This window comes from Acomys minous (genome assembly GCF_964271855.1).
Source record: "Acomys minous genome assembly, chromosome: 11".
Taxonomy (NCBI): Eukaryota; Metazoa; Chordata; class Mammalia; order Rodentia; family Muridae; genus Acomys; species Acomys minous.
In genome coordinates, this window is record NC_140492.1 from 37,796,300 (window position 1) to 37,810,759 (window position 14,460).

General features: G+C 40.0%; 1 protein-coding gene across 2 annotated transcripts in view; it reads right to left on the reverse strand.

Moving 5' to 3' along the window:
• Positions 1-14,460, reverse strand: part of ABI3BP (ABI family member 3 binding protein) — a 207,617-nt gene that overhangs the window by 68,444 nt on the left and 124,713 nt on the right. Inside the window, exons 19-28 of one of the 2 annotated variants that reach the window (XM_084801538.1) lie at positions 9,921-9,965; positions 7,697-7,777; positions 7,196-7,243; positions 6,112-6,174; positions 5,924-5,992; positions 4,997-5,044; positions 3,124-3,183; positions 2,233-2,319; positions 886-921; positions 98-181 (exon numbers count right to left, since the gene is read on the reverse strand). The exons of the other annotated variant lie outside the window; for it this stretch is intronic. Of the exons in view, the coding sequence (XP_084657664.1) occupies positions 98-181; positions 886-921; positions 2,233-2,319; positions 3,124-3,183; positions 4,997-5,044; positions 5,924-5,992; positions 6,112-6,174; positions 7,196-7,243; positions 7,697-7,777; positions 9,921-9,965 (621 nt within the window). The remainder of the gene's footprint in view (positions 1-97; positions 182-885; positions 922-2,232; positions 2,320-3,123; positions 3,184-4,996; positions 5,045-5,923; positions 5,993-6,111; positions 6,175-7,195; positions 7,244-7,696; positions 7,778-9,920; positions 9,966-14,460) is intronic. 2 annotated transcript variants of the gene reach the window in all.

The following is a 14,460-nucleotide window of genomic DNA, read 5'->3' on the forward strand; positions in this document are numbered from 1 at the left end:
AGCCATATGATGTTCTCCTGAAAACCATGTGGTTTTCCCCTAAAGAGATGTATAGGATAGCCTCTAACAGAGAACAAATCACAAAGCATATATTTACCCAATACTGTCTGAGGTACTTCTGGATGGGGCGTGGTTTTAGGTTTGGGACGGGGACGGCGGACTTTTTTTGTTGTTGTTGAAGCTGATGAAGAGAATTTAGAATTAACATGGTGTTGATGAGTCCATACATGATGCCTAGGTTGATGCATCCTGTCTGAGTTTTAAAAAAGCCTTTAATAGTCTGAGCTAGGAAATCCTGTCACTAGGGTTTGAAAATCTTGCTCTAGTATATTGCAGATCTCTTTTAATAATTGAGACAAAAATAATAGGTATAATTACATTTAAGAAATATAAGTTAGGAGTGATCCCTATTTTCTTGAACGTGTCTCTAACCCCAAATTGGTTATAAATCCACATTCAACTCTAGTGCTGTGGACTCTGAACCAACTCCACAATAACGCCTTTAGTTTAACATGACTCTGCCTGGGGGATGCACTGGGTGGTTTACTAGAGTGTTTTGAAAACCACTGAAACATCAGCAGAACCAAAAAGACAGATGCACAGATCTTGAAATATAGAAATCAGACTTCTCAGAGAAGTTTCACCGCACCATCACTGATGCTGCACCAGAGTCCTAAAGGAGGACCTAGTCAAAGAGACTCACTGATGTGACAGTTTCAAGGCAGGGAATGGATCAGATAGCCATCTTGAATTAAGTCAAGGTACCTTTCTGTTAAAAAAGTAAGGAACTTTTCAACACGTTGAGACGAGTCCTGTAAGAGCATGACACCAGGAGATGTCGCCAACATCTACTCAACAAAGCTCAACAGTGAAAGGCAAAGTTACCTAAAGATGGCTCAGGAGCGATGGGTCCCAAGTCTGCTGCGAGAAAGAACCAAAAGCAATTTAAAGCCAGGAAATGTTAAACCCATTAGAAAATCTATCACATTCTCCCAAATGTAAACTTTACCAGATTAGCATCAGTTCTATAATCAATAACAACAAATACCAAAAACTTCAGTGTTTCTACATAGTAGTCCACAGATATTTGTACAGCCTGGCTCTAACCTTAGTGTTTATACATAGTTAATGACAACTTTGCCTATTTATATACAGAATTAGCTATAGGTTTTGATTGTTTTTATATTAGCAAATAATGTGATAGAAAACTCTGCTTAAAATATATTATGCACGTAATAGCATTATTTTTTTAACAATTATGAGATATTAATGTTAAAGCATAACTTATAAGACCATATATTAGAAAATAAATCCCAGAGTAATGCTAAACACGATTGTTGACAGAGACAGTGCAGAATAACCAAAAGAGACAATGCTTGATTTTGTCACGAGTCCATTTTGAGAAAAGATGAAGACCAATGTTTGAGTAAAAGCAAAAAAGAGCTATACCGGGAGGGTCAGTAGTCTATGGAACTTGTGACTATATCTCTTCATTATCAAGACAGAAAAGACCTGACTCTGAAGGGTAGGTGAACACGCCAAGATGCTTCGAGCAATCACAGAAGTTGGGCATCTGTGATCTTCTTTGTGGGCTTTCCAAAAATAACATCATTGTTCAACTGAGCAAATATTGCCCTTCTCAATCAGGCTACGCTCCTAGTTCCTAGCTTTCTATTGTCACCACACCACCTCCCTCTCTATAGGACTCAGGCCCATTTTTGCTGGCAAGTCTATAGGACTAAAAGTTTGCAGTCTACCTTACATGTACTGGCCCCTATATACATTTTTATTGCAGAATTAATTATGTGCCCAACAGCTGGTAAGACAGTGGCCACCTGCTCCTCCTATTCTTTATTTTTATTTATGATATCTGAGCAAGAGTTATTTCTTTGCTCAGCTAAGTCACTCGTTACCTCTCATAGCCCATATGGCTAAAGTGGCGCTTAATAAAATGTGTGATTCTTGAATTAAATATGCCAAATAGATACTTTTCTAACTTATAACCGAAGAGCAAATTATAATTAAATGTCAGAGGAAAGAAAAAAAGATGTACAATTCTCAAATATCAAGGAATTCCTTGTGAAAGCAGAGTGAGAAAGTCATGGGGATTGGCGGAACACCAGGCTAGCGGCAGCTGTTTCTGTGGTTTTAGCCTCCACCTGTAACGGCAAGTGTAACTACCACTTTGGCCATATCCACTGAAGAGCTACATGAGCCAAGTGCCACATTTACCTGGTTTAGTCTGCAGTATCTTTGGGCTTGGGGTGGTTTTATGTTTGGGACGTGGGCGGCGAGTTCTTGGCCGTGGTGGTTTTGGAGCTGGAGAAAGCAAAGTGGTTATTGTGGCTGTGTGACTTCAGAACTAAGAAGGGCAAACACATGAAGGGAAGGTTCCTGAAACCTCAGGCTCTCTGGAGTCTAGAGAAAAAAAAATTGTCCCTTTGGTTTGGAATTATTTCTTAGTAATATATATGTAAAACAGCTTTGGTCTGCTGACAGTTTTGGAGACATAACATATAATATTGTTTTTGTTATTCTGAAACCTTTGTTGTTAGTTGCTAGCATCAAAGAGGATCCAGATGCAAAGGAAGTCAGATACACACTATGTCAGTATCATATCAGAGAGGCCCGAGCTAACCTGATTTTGAATAATTGTCCTTAGAAAGGCTCAGGTTAGGGATGAAACCCATTAAAATTAGTATTTATACATATTTGTTACACTTCCTAAAAATCACTTGCAAACAATGGAAGTCTTTCATATCTTCAAAATAAAAAGAACTCAAGAATCAGAGCTTAAGGGGTAGGCACTCTGAAGTGGGTCTGAAATTTATCTTTAATGTAGACTACTACCGAGGACTGAGTAAACTCATGGGCTCTGTGAAGCATTTGCAAAGCAAGATAACGGGAGGGCATATCTCCAGGTCCCGCAGAGAGTAGGTGGGGTCTCTAGGAGCATCAGAGAGACATATAACTAGTAGTATGATTTTAGTATGCTTGGCATATTTAAAATGTGAAATAAAATTAACAGTAGGAAATTTTCATGAAAGAAAATTCCCCCTGACCCAGATAGAAATGGGTCAGACAGTGAGCAGAGAATGCACGTAAAGACTAACAGGTCATTACCTAATGTTGTCACTGTCGCCTCGGTTCTCAGAATTACAGGTTCAGTGTCTGTGGTGGAAACTGATCAAAAGCAATACATAACAGGAATTAAGAAATGTACAAAGTGGTTTATCTCAAAGGTAAAGTATTTTAAGCCTGTTACTTTTTCTTAAGGGGATAAGAGATAATCTATTCTGTAAATAGATTTTGAGCGACCATGGGCCAGAAACACAGATTTAGATAATCCCAAATGCCACATTTCAATGTGAAAACAGTTTCATGACGTTTTCATAGTTTCACAGAACAAAGAAAGTCATAAGTCAAGGCAAAATTAAAAGACATGGGTGGGTACATTAGAGAGGTCGGCACAGCAAAATGGAGGAAGCTTTTCCTACAGGCCCGAAATGCTACCTGATGACATTCTTCATTTTGGGATTGTTAGAAGCTAGTTGCATTCTATGTTAGAAGACACCAAAAGATTTCTAGCTATTAAGTGACAAGATGTTGCTTCCGACACAGAGGTGGGCAGGGAATGTCTGACTGCTACACGTAAAAGCATTTGTGAAGTCCGAGGAAACCCTATTCCTTTCAGCAGCTGGACAGATTCTATGAGCAAGTGCAAGGCGTTCACACCACTCTCACCCAAAACAGCTATGAAGTTACTGAGAAGTATTTTCCTATGTTTGACTGTCTGAGTCTGCCTATACTGGCACTCTAGTTCTATAGTGCTGTGACGTGTTACGCTAACTTCTTCTGTGAACAGATATGGAGGCTTCTGTTGTATCCCAAACACATTCACTACCATTATGTGTTGGTGGTTACAAGAATAGGAAAAGTATTGTCAACTGTCTTGTCTCCTGAAGATCTGTGGCGATCGTACAGATACAAATGTCTGCCTTCTCTTTGAAGCATCTGTGGTGCTTATTCTGTTTTTGTATTTATTTATCTCAAATGGAAAATTTGCATGGAACTCTCCAATGTAGGGATAGATATGGAGGACTGGGGGCATTGCCTGGTAACAGGTCCCTTGTGTAGCATGACTAAAACTCTAGCTTCTATTCCCAGACATTTCCCCATCTGAAAGAATAAAGGGAATCCAGATTAAAATGGAAATAATTCAACTTTTTAATATTGGTATATGTGATTTCTATAAATGAAATAACTCCTCATAGACAATGAATTACAACTCTGCTGTTATATTAGCATCTCCTCGTACTCCTCGTACTTTTCTTCTCATTAAATCTAGAAGAGTTCATGTAAGCTTCTAATTTCTCACAATCTAAAGTCCTCTACTCATCGATATAGAGACTGACTTTCCCTGGTCAGGGAAGCGCAGCACGCAGCTGGATTAAAACGAGTCAGGGATTAGCGTCCAAGCTAATGACACACAGAGACAATGGAAGAAAGCTAGGACAAGGCAATGAAGACATTGTTAGGCCTTTGCACAAAATGAATTTCTCAGCAGAAAGGTCCACTCGCAGTTGAAGCTTGTGGAAACAAGGAAGAAAGGACCATTTATCAGAACTGATGGTCCGTCATCACAAGTTCCAACCAGCTTTTTGTTCTCACAAGTAAGTAGAGGCTTCAGAAAGTTCCTGCGTTGAAAGATGGATGGACAGAGCCCTCTGGCTTTAGGCAGTATCGAGGGCTGCGAGCATTCTGCTTGACTCTGAAGGTCAAAGGAAGCGTAATGAATGAATGGCCAGGTGCTACTATCTGAGCAGACGTGAGGGTGCCTAGCATCATGTTAAAATGACCTCGGACAAAAATAGCAAATAGTTTTTAGAAACAAATATTTTAAAGGTTTGAGTGGTGATTAAACTGAACATACAGATGACGAGAGAGAGGGGAGGAGAAATCTCCAGGATGCACGAGTTGAGAAGGCCTTTGTTACCTATGGCTAGGGAAGGGGCTTCCGTTCCAAATGTAACCGGATCATAAGCTGCATCATCAAACAGAAGAAATTGATGAAATGAAACAACCTCATATACTCATAGTACTTAACTCAGAGATACAGAGCACAGGCTATTCTAGGCTGATGTAGACTACTTTTAAAAAAATATTTTATTAATTTATTCATATTACATCTCAATTGTTATTCCATCCCTTCCATTCCTCCCTCCCTCCGATTTTCCCCTACTCCCCTCCCCTATGACTGTGACTGAGGGGGACCTCCTCCCCCTGTATATGCTCATAGGGTATCAAGTCTCTTCTTGGTAGCCTGCTATCCTTCCTCTGAGTGCCACCAGGTCTCCCCATCCAGGGGACGTGGTTAAATATGGGGCACCAGAGTTCATTAGACTGCTTTCTTGATGGGTCTGTTTATAATGAGAAAACCTCTTAGTAAATGAGAGTTTTATATTAATTGGAATCTTAGGAGAAATTTTCAGCTGTAAACAGAAAATTTAAAATTACATATAAGCTCTTTTATGTAATGTGGTAGAAAGCCATCCAGTTACTAATTACCACTTAAAATCCAGGTATCTCAGAGAAAACCAATCCCTTATGTGGCAAGTCTTTCTTCAATTTTTCCCATTAAGGATGAACACATGTCCCCTCTTGCATGTGCTATCTAAAAATAGCTAGCAAAAATCACTTTAAATTGCCCCAGGTACAGAAAGGTCTAACTTCTATTTATTATAAACCCAGAAGGGCCTAAGATTTTATAAAACATGGGCCTTATAAGACTATCAGGTGTAACATGTTCTTGTTTCCCAAAACAATGATGCTCTGTTCTATAATCAGTCTATATATAAAACCTTTCCATGGCATTCCCAGTGATAAAAGTGTGTTAAGATAGGACAATGGGGATTATGTTTACCGGGTTTGGTTGGTGCCATGTCAGGTGTAGCTTTGGGTTTAGGAAGCAATTGCTTTGGTGGTTTTAAATCTGAAGAAAAAAAGGTACTGCAATTAGCATCACAAATAGGCTGTGTGAGTGTGAAAAATCAATGTTACTTGTATACTCTTTTCCCATTTACATGCTAAGGCATTGGAAGTGTTAATTACCAGGCTGGATTTGGGGTACCTCTGGCCTGGGTATGGCTTTAGGTCTCTGGGGTAGCTTGGGAGCTAGAAGAAAATGTATTAATAAAATTAGTGTAGTAGTCATGGTTGTGACCTAATATTAAGGACGTATAAAGCTGAGAATCACTCTGTGTAGACTCCATGCAAACATAAAAATAGTTGCTAGGATAGTGGGAATGAAGCTTGTCTTAGCTCTTTATTTGTACCATTAGTTTTCCGTGGAAGAACAATCTTAAGAAAAATGATTAAAATGTGTCTCTTGAGTTCCTTCCTTCTGAAAACACATCACTTAGGAAGGACTAAATGCATCCATTTTACTGTTTTGCTGATAGCTTCCTTTTGGTACAAAACAGTGAGATAGAGAATTTTAAAGTTGCTAAAAAAGAAGCCTAGAAAATTACCCACAAACATCTGCTATTAACATAAATAATGACACATGAGTACTGATTTGGGGAATTTCTTAAAATGATCAGAGACAAACTGAATTCTGAGAAGTTACAATGAAACAATTATAATCACAGTATTACCACTAAAAATAATAATAATAAAAAAACCACCTTGGAACTTTTTAATGTTTTCAAGCTGTGAAGGCAACCTCAAGTTCTACACTGGACCCTAGATCATATTCAGCCTATGGCATCCAAACATACTGAAAACACCCTGCAAGAGGAAATGGGTGGCTTTTCAGGGTCTTACAAGCTTGATGAGTGAAGTGACAAAATTTTAGCCACGAAACTGGAAAAATGTAAACCATTCTTTTAGTCTAGAATGAGGTTAGGCTTCTGGGAGGAAGAACAAATGGCTCTCTGAACATTAGGACATGTGCCTGAAGGACAGAGGGTCAGCAGAGAACCGGGAAACTGTGCCCAGGACCACAGGCCTTCCCTACAGCAGTCAAGCAGACTGAACTGGGAGAATTCTCCAGCCTTCAGGTCCTTCCCACCCACGCAGGCAATGAGAGAAAGCATGGTTGATGGCGTGATGCAGTGACAGGCTTCAGTCATGCCTGGGTTGAAGACCATGAAAAGAAAAAGTGACAAGAAAGCAAGAGAGGACGCAGAATTACCAATTGTGGGTACCAAGGTGTCCAGTGGTACAGTGGCAGGTTGCAGAGCTATGGAAGCAAAACACAAAGAACACTAATTATACCACGGGGTGACATCCTAAGGAACATGACATTGTGCCTTAAGACAGAAGCTGTACACAGTGAGGTTTTTTTTTTTTTTCTGGAATATAATTTTCCTTTTCCTCTTCTCCCGTTTACCGCCTCTGGCTTAGCCATATCTCAGCTGCTCTGGATATGAATCAGCTGCAAGACTCTAGGGATTCTTGCCTTAATAATTCACTTAGTGGGCCAGCTCTTCACAGGGTACACTTTACTAATCACAAATGAAGGCATGGGTGAACCATGCGTAGTACCAATGTGGAGCGTGAGAATACAGATGCTCAGGATACAAATCAATGTGTTTATTTCCGGAAGTCCACCTGCTTGGAGGGACGTCAACTACCAAAGCAGAGGCCACAACGTTGCATCTATGGCAACTGGAACCCTAAACTGTCACATTACCAGGTTTGGACTCAGGCACTTCTGGACTACGTGTGGTTTTAGGACGGGGACGGCGACCCGGTCGTTTGGCCTTTTGTGGAGCTAAAGAAAGGAAAAATTCTTGTTAGCAGAGAAAGGGTAGCGCTAGGAACTGAGATTGTTACGTGTAGCTTAGTCGTGTATTTAAACCTTTCGATTGAATCTGGACACACTCTGTTTTGCCACCTTCTATCATAGGCCCAGTTATACAAAATACGAAGTTTGGGCTTTTGATGCCGCTTTGCATTCTCTCTCTCTGTCTCCCTGTATCTCTCTGTCTTTCTGTCTGTCTCTCTGTCTCTGTTTCTGTCTATCTCTCTCTGTCTCTCTGTATCCCTGTATCTGTCTCCCTCTCTGTCTCTCTGTCTGTCTGTCTTCCTGTCTCCCCATCTCCCTGTCCCCCCTCTCCTGTCTGTCTCCCTATATCTCTCTGTCTCTCTCTGTGTCTGTCTCCCTGTCTCCCCATCTCCCTGTCTCTCTCTCTGTCTCCCCCCCTCTCTCTGTCTCCCTGTATCTCTCTGTCTCTGTCTGTCTGTCTCTCTCTGTCTCTGTCTCTCTCTCTCTCTCTGTCTTTCTGTCTCTCTGTCTCTGTCTCTCTCTGTCTCTGTCTGTCTGTCTCTCTCTCTCTCTCTCTCTCTCTCTCTTTCTGTCTTTCTCTCTGTCTCTCTCTGTCCCTCTGTCTCTCTCTCTTTCTCTCTCTCTCCTCCTTCCTTCCCTTTCTCATTTTTAGTTTTTGGTCAAAGATTTATAAATTTCCCAAGAAATCTTCTTATTCTTTCACTTTGACATAGACATTGAAAAAAATCTTAAAAGGGCACACAGTTTAGAGAAGATCACCACACAAAAGCTTTGAAGCTATATACAATGAGGAGGAACATGAGGAAGACACTCTCAGATACACTCAGAACTAAAATTAAAATTTGGCTTAATATTCCAAAACAGGAGGGTTTTTTTTTCTCTACTTAGCATTAAAGAAATCTACATGTCAACAATAGGACAAAAAAACCCTTTTAATTTAGAAATTATTACCATGTCTTTTAAACCCAGACATATATATATACTAGAAGTATAAGATTTAAAAATTTAGGAATAACCAAGAACATGTAGACAAATGGATACTAATATATTATTACTCTATGAAAATAAATCTGTCAATAATGACAGTATGCTATTAGGAAAATAAGAAAGGAGTCACCAACTCAGTGATTATATGACTAACTAATGTTATTATTGACACTTTCTCATGGTTCTGGATTATGAGACCACATGCAAAATTATCCAGGGGGAAATCTGACACTTTCTCATGGTTCTGGATTCTGAGACCACATGCAAAATTATCCAGGGGGAAATCAAGTCACAGGAAAAAACAACATAAAAATGACTGAAATGTGGGATATGCTCAATTTTTAACTTGTACTAGAGCAAATTATAGGTGGTGAACTTTTATCCACACAAGATGTAACCAACCTTTTCTAACTGAAATCAATCCCTGTGGTTTTAGACAAAACGAATAAAAATGAAGCCAGCTAAAGTTTGGAGAAAGAAATGGAAAAGGGGGAGGGAAAATGGGCCTTTGGAGGCTACACTATCCAGGAGCATTTGTTGTGAAGGAAAATGTGGGTAATTGGCTAGGATGACAGCAGAATGGGGCTTTTTTCTTTGGATGGTTTGGTTTTTCCTTTTCTTTTTTAAAGAAGAAAAAAAAGCTATAACAGCTTTGTTATTTTTCTTCTTTCTTTCTTTCTTTCTTTCTTTCTTTCTTTCTTTCTTTCTTCACCATCTAATGGATTATCTGGTGACACGTCAGCATTTTCAGATCTGGGATGATCATCTTGCTTTTCAAGAAAGTCTGCAAATGTTGGAGTTTTGTAAAAATAAGGGAAAAAAAACCCTCCCAAAGGGAAGTACAGTTATGCCTGAGGAAGCCAGAAATCTCCACTGGAAATAAGAGGTTAGAAGCAGCTATTGAAATTTTCCTTGAATATAATATGTCACTTCCAAGGCAGTGTGGCTTTCATGAGTGTCCCAGAGCCTCTGTTCAGCAAAGGCCAGGCACAGGGTAGATATTCTTGCAATAACAGCTGCAAAAAATATATATCTGAGGGACAATTAAGCATTTTAAAAGTAAACCAACTCTAAGGACAAAAGTTGAACACAGAAAGTAAGAAGGCCATTCCTCCCCTTTGACTCAAGGAAGCAGCTTTACCCTTTGTTGACTGTGTGGATGGTCGAGGCGGCTGGAGTTCTGGGGCTGCAATGAAAGCAAGTGATGTCAACACTGTACTGAAGGGTTCACCTGCGGCAGAAACTAAACATCCTTTACCACAAGGCACGTTCTCTTGATGAAGGCTTGGGCTCCTCCAGTCTAGGTTAGCGAGGTGAGCTCGCCTCATAGCCATCGTCTAAACCTCAGCAAGAGAGTTAAGGAGTCTCATTTGTGCCACTGATCTTGGCTGTGCCTGTGGCTGTCTCAGAGCTGTTAGAAATTTCTTTCCACCTGCCACTTTGTGTCCTTTGTAGGAGCCATGTTCAACGCCAGGAAGTGAGAAGAAAGCAACACACCATCTCCCATGTATGCGCTCTGTTAGCTTTGAATGGTATCCAGCTTGGCTGGACCTCATGTTCTTTCACGAAAGATAAGAAACTTCAGTGTAAGAAGGGTTACGAGCATTCATATGGCATTCCCCGTGGTAACAAGTGCATATTGCTAGCAAACAAAAATCTACTTGGTTCGCAAACCAGAAAGTGTCCAAGCATAGCCTCAGCCTTCACAAACTGCTTAATAAATTAAACAAACATCTTATGGTAAGTAACAACCTCCCCAATGGTCAAATGAGAAGTGAACAAACTATTATGTTTCACACCGATTGTGGTTTGATTACATCTATGTTTGGGTGGAAAAAAACAGCAGGCTCTTTCTAGGAGCTTTTGTGTGATTCTACTCAGTAAAAAGAAATATCTTTCATGAAGATAAACAGAACAAGCTGTATTTTTCAAGCATAGGAAAAACGAGAGCTTTTATTTCTTATAGAAGGAAATTAATTGATTTGGCACTCGTTGGCTTTCATTACAATGTAAACTCTTCTGTTTACACAGCTCAGGTTGTACTTTGTCTAGAGAGTGTGGAGTGACTAGAGAGGGGCTGACAACACAAACTCTTATATAGCACGCCAGAACTAAGTGACTTGCTTTCATTAACTCAAAAGGAAAACATAGCCATTCAGAGCCAAGTGTGACACCACACTGTGGATTGACACATGAGGGTGACAGTTCTCACTGTATGGGACAGACAAGTTAGGAGAGAGGAGGTGCCTTCACTTTTTCAGAAATGCACTGGGCTATGCATAAAAAAACAAGTAAAACACAAAGATGAAGCTTCACTAACTAACTGAGCCACCAAGGAAAAGCATCTCACACAGAAGGCAAAACTGGAGAAATGGGCACTCAAGGGGAGCTGCGAAAGGCAGGGGGTCCTCCGCACTGGGAAGCTCTTGGTGGTTTACACACTCTCGTGGACTCCAGCTAGAAGCAGAAACCCTCTGCGGAGCTCAACTAATGCTAAAAGTTCGTAGCTAAAGCGATGCTTTGCAGAGATCAGGCCCGTACGCGCTGCTGTCTTGGGCCACTTGAAGTCCCTTTATTATAAGGTTTGAGTGTTAACCCCTGTGAGATAGAAAGGGTGAGGACCCTCGGTATGAGAAAGTTTAGAAATCAAAGGAACAAAACCATGCTGGCTTCCAAGTAAAAGTCCCAGCAAAACAATTTTTAAAATGTCCAATGAAGAAGTGACCATTTGAACATTTTGAAGAGTAACCACATTTTGAAGAGTAATATCTTAAATTCATTTCCAAAAATGTGACCTGTCATGTATAAATGTGTGTGTGTGTGTGTGTGTGTGTGTGTGTGTGTGTGTGTGTGTGTAGCTTTTGATACTTTCCAACTTTATCTTGAAATTAACAGAGGATGAATTTTTATTTTGCTAGCCAAAACACATAGTACTTTTCTCTATCTGCCCCTACTCAGAATGCAGCATGAATTATAATAGTCACTTTCTCATTCCAAACCTCTCTGAGAATGATTTTTAAGACTTGATGCATTAGTCTCTTTCCACTACCACTGACAAGAGTTCTTTATTTAAACTGCTAGGACACGTGATTTTTATAGACTGTGCTGCTTCTCTGGGCAACCTCAGCCAGGGTCACTTACACACTTGCCCAAGCCTCTGTTTCAGTGGTTCTCAACCTTCCTAATGCTGTGACCCTTTAATACAGTTCCTCAACCATGAAGTTATTCTTGTGGCTGCTTCATAACTGTAATGTTTTTACGGTTATGAATTGTAATGTAAATAAATAGCTGATATTTATAATGGTCTTAGGTGACCTTCAGAGGGGTCGCGACCCAGAGCTTGAGAATCCTTTGCTCTATCTCCTGCAGTCTGACGCCTACCTCCGGAGACACAGAGCTTGTCAAGGGTGCTACACAAATTTGTTTTCTTAGCAGTTGCTTTTGTTGTCTTGTGCCATCGTGGAAATAAATCATGATCACTTAAGCAGAAAATCTCTTGCCTTAATAACTCTGCCATGTAAACACAGCAATGGTGGAAATCCAAGTTGAGACTCCTTTATACAGCAGAATGTGGAATGCATTCTCCAGAGAGCTAATGGTTGAAAATTTATATGGCAATGACAGTAAGAACTGCCAAAGTTCTCCCCAGCTAATTTATAAATCAATATCCAAGACTGCTATGTAAGTTCCAGATAAATGGTTAAAGGTGAATATTGGATCATTCAATATGTTCCACAATCCTTAGAGAGGAAACCTCTTTTTTTTTTTTTTTTTTTTTTTTTTTAAGGAAAAGAGAGAAGACTCATACCAAAAAGCCTTCTAGTCTTTAAAAAAAAAAAACTACATAAAAATCTCCTGAGAAGTAAACCAAAGTCAGAGTGCAAAAATCCCCCCTCCCAACTAAGAGGGCTTGGCACATTAAAGAGACAGCTCTTTCTGCTCTTGTAACGCAAGAACTCTGGAACTCCACAAGCAGGGTTCTTAGACAATAGGACCCATTCCCGCCCCACCAGCCGAAAGGCTGTTACTCAGTGCACCAGAATTCCAGTCAACTTTGGACTGGAAAGTATGTTGTAATACAGACAAGGGACCCTCACTTATTCCTATGGCTATATTTCTGTGTTTTCTGCAGATGGTCATGGACACAATTATCTCCCAGAAAGTTCAGAGTAACACTATGATAATACCAAAGGGCCCGGTTGTGCTGAGGTCATCTGGTTGTTGTGTTTTCACACTTTCCATGGAAAAATTGCATCAGATACTAACATATAAATCAGAACTTTTTGAACCAAAGACTTGCATAAATCAATTTGTTAGCATTATTTTTAGAACACTACGCATGATCGGAGAAATCATCACATTGGGTGTCACTTCTAGACTAAGGGATATTTTAAGTTTCAAAGAAAGCAATTGTGTTTTACTGAGTTAGAAATAAACAAAATAACCAGCAAGTTCACATTTTGACATAGAAAAACCACTAAAGGAGAATCAAATACTAAAACTAAGTAAGTGGAATGAGTCTATCATCTTGGAAGATTTTAGAAATAGTCCATTAAAAGAATATTTCATGTTCCAGGCCCAGAGAATCACTTAGGGAAGAGAGCTTCATTGCATTCTGGTAACTACTCAAAGACTGATTTTAATCCATGCTTTTAAGTCAGTCTAATTATTTTCTTTTTTTTTTGTTGTTTTTTTTTATTTTTAAAACTGTAAGTATAGTGCACTTTATTTTTTCTTTTTTTTCTCTCCTTTATTAATTTATTCTTGTTACATCTCAATGGTTATCCCATCCCTTGTATCCTCCCATTCTTCCCTCCCTCCCATTTTCCCCTTATTCCCCTCCCCTATGACTGTTCCTGAGGGGGATTTCCTCCCCCTGTATATGCTCATAGGGTATCAAGTCTCTTCTTGGTAACCTGCTGTCCTTCCTCTGAGTGCCACCAGGTCTCCCCCTCCAGGGGACATGGTCAAAGGTGAGGCACCAGAGTATGTGAGAAAGTAATATCCCACTCTCCACTCTACTGTGGAGAGTGTTCTGTCCATTGTCTAGATCTGGGTAGGGGTTTAAGGTTTACCGCCTGTATTGTCCTTGGCTGGTGCCTTAGTTTGAGCGGGACCCCTGGGCCCAAATCTGCCTATTTTGCTCAACCATGTTCATAGCAGCCTTATTCATAATAGCCAGAACATGGAAACAGCCTAAGTGTCCCTCAATAGAAGAATGGATAAAGAAACTGTGGCACATATACACTATGGAATACTATTCAGCTATTAAAAACAAGGAATTCCCGAAATTTGTGGATAAATGGATTGAGCTAGAAATGATCATAATGAGTGAGTTAACTCAGAAGCAGAAAGACTCAAATGGTATATACTCACTTATATCTGCATATTAGCCCAAGGGGCATTTCCCACGAAAGCCTTCACTTACCAGGAAACTGAGACAGAGGGGAGGACATTCTAGTGGGACTCTAGATGAGAGAATCATGGGAGAAAGGCAAAGTAGAAGGATCCAGAGGGTCCTAGAAGCCTACAAGTAGTCTAAGTATTTTCACTCTTACTTCATATGTGTTAGGCAATGGGGTAGATGCTGCTGTTGGTGATAATGCTAGATAGGCATAATGCTATGATCTGAAAACACAATGAAAATCCACCAACACCAAATCAGAAGTTACTTTTTCAAA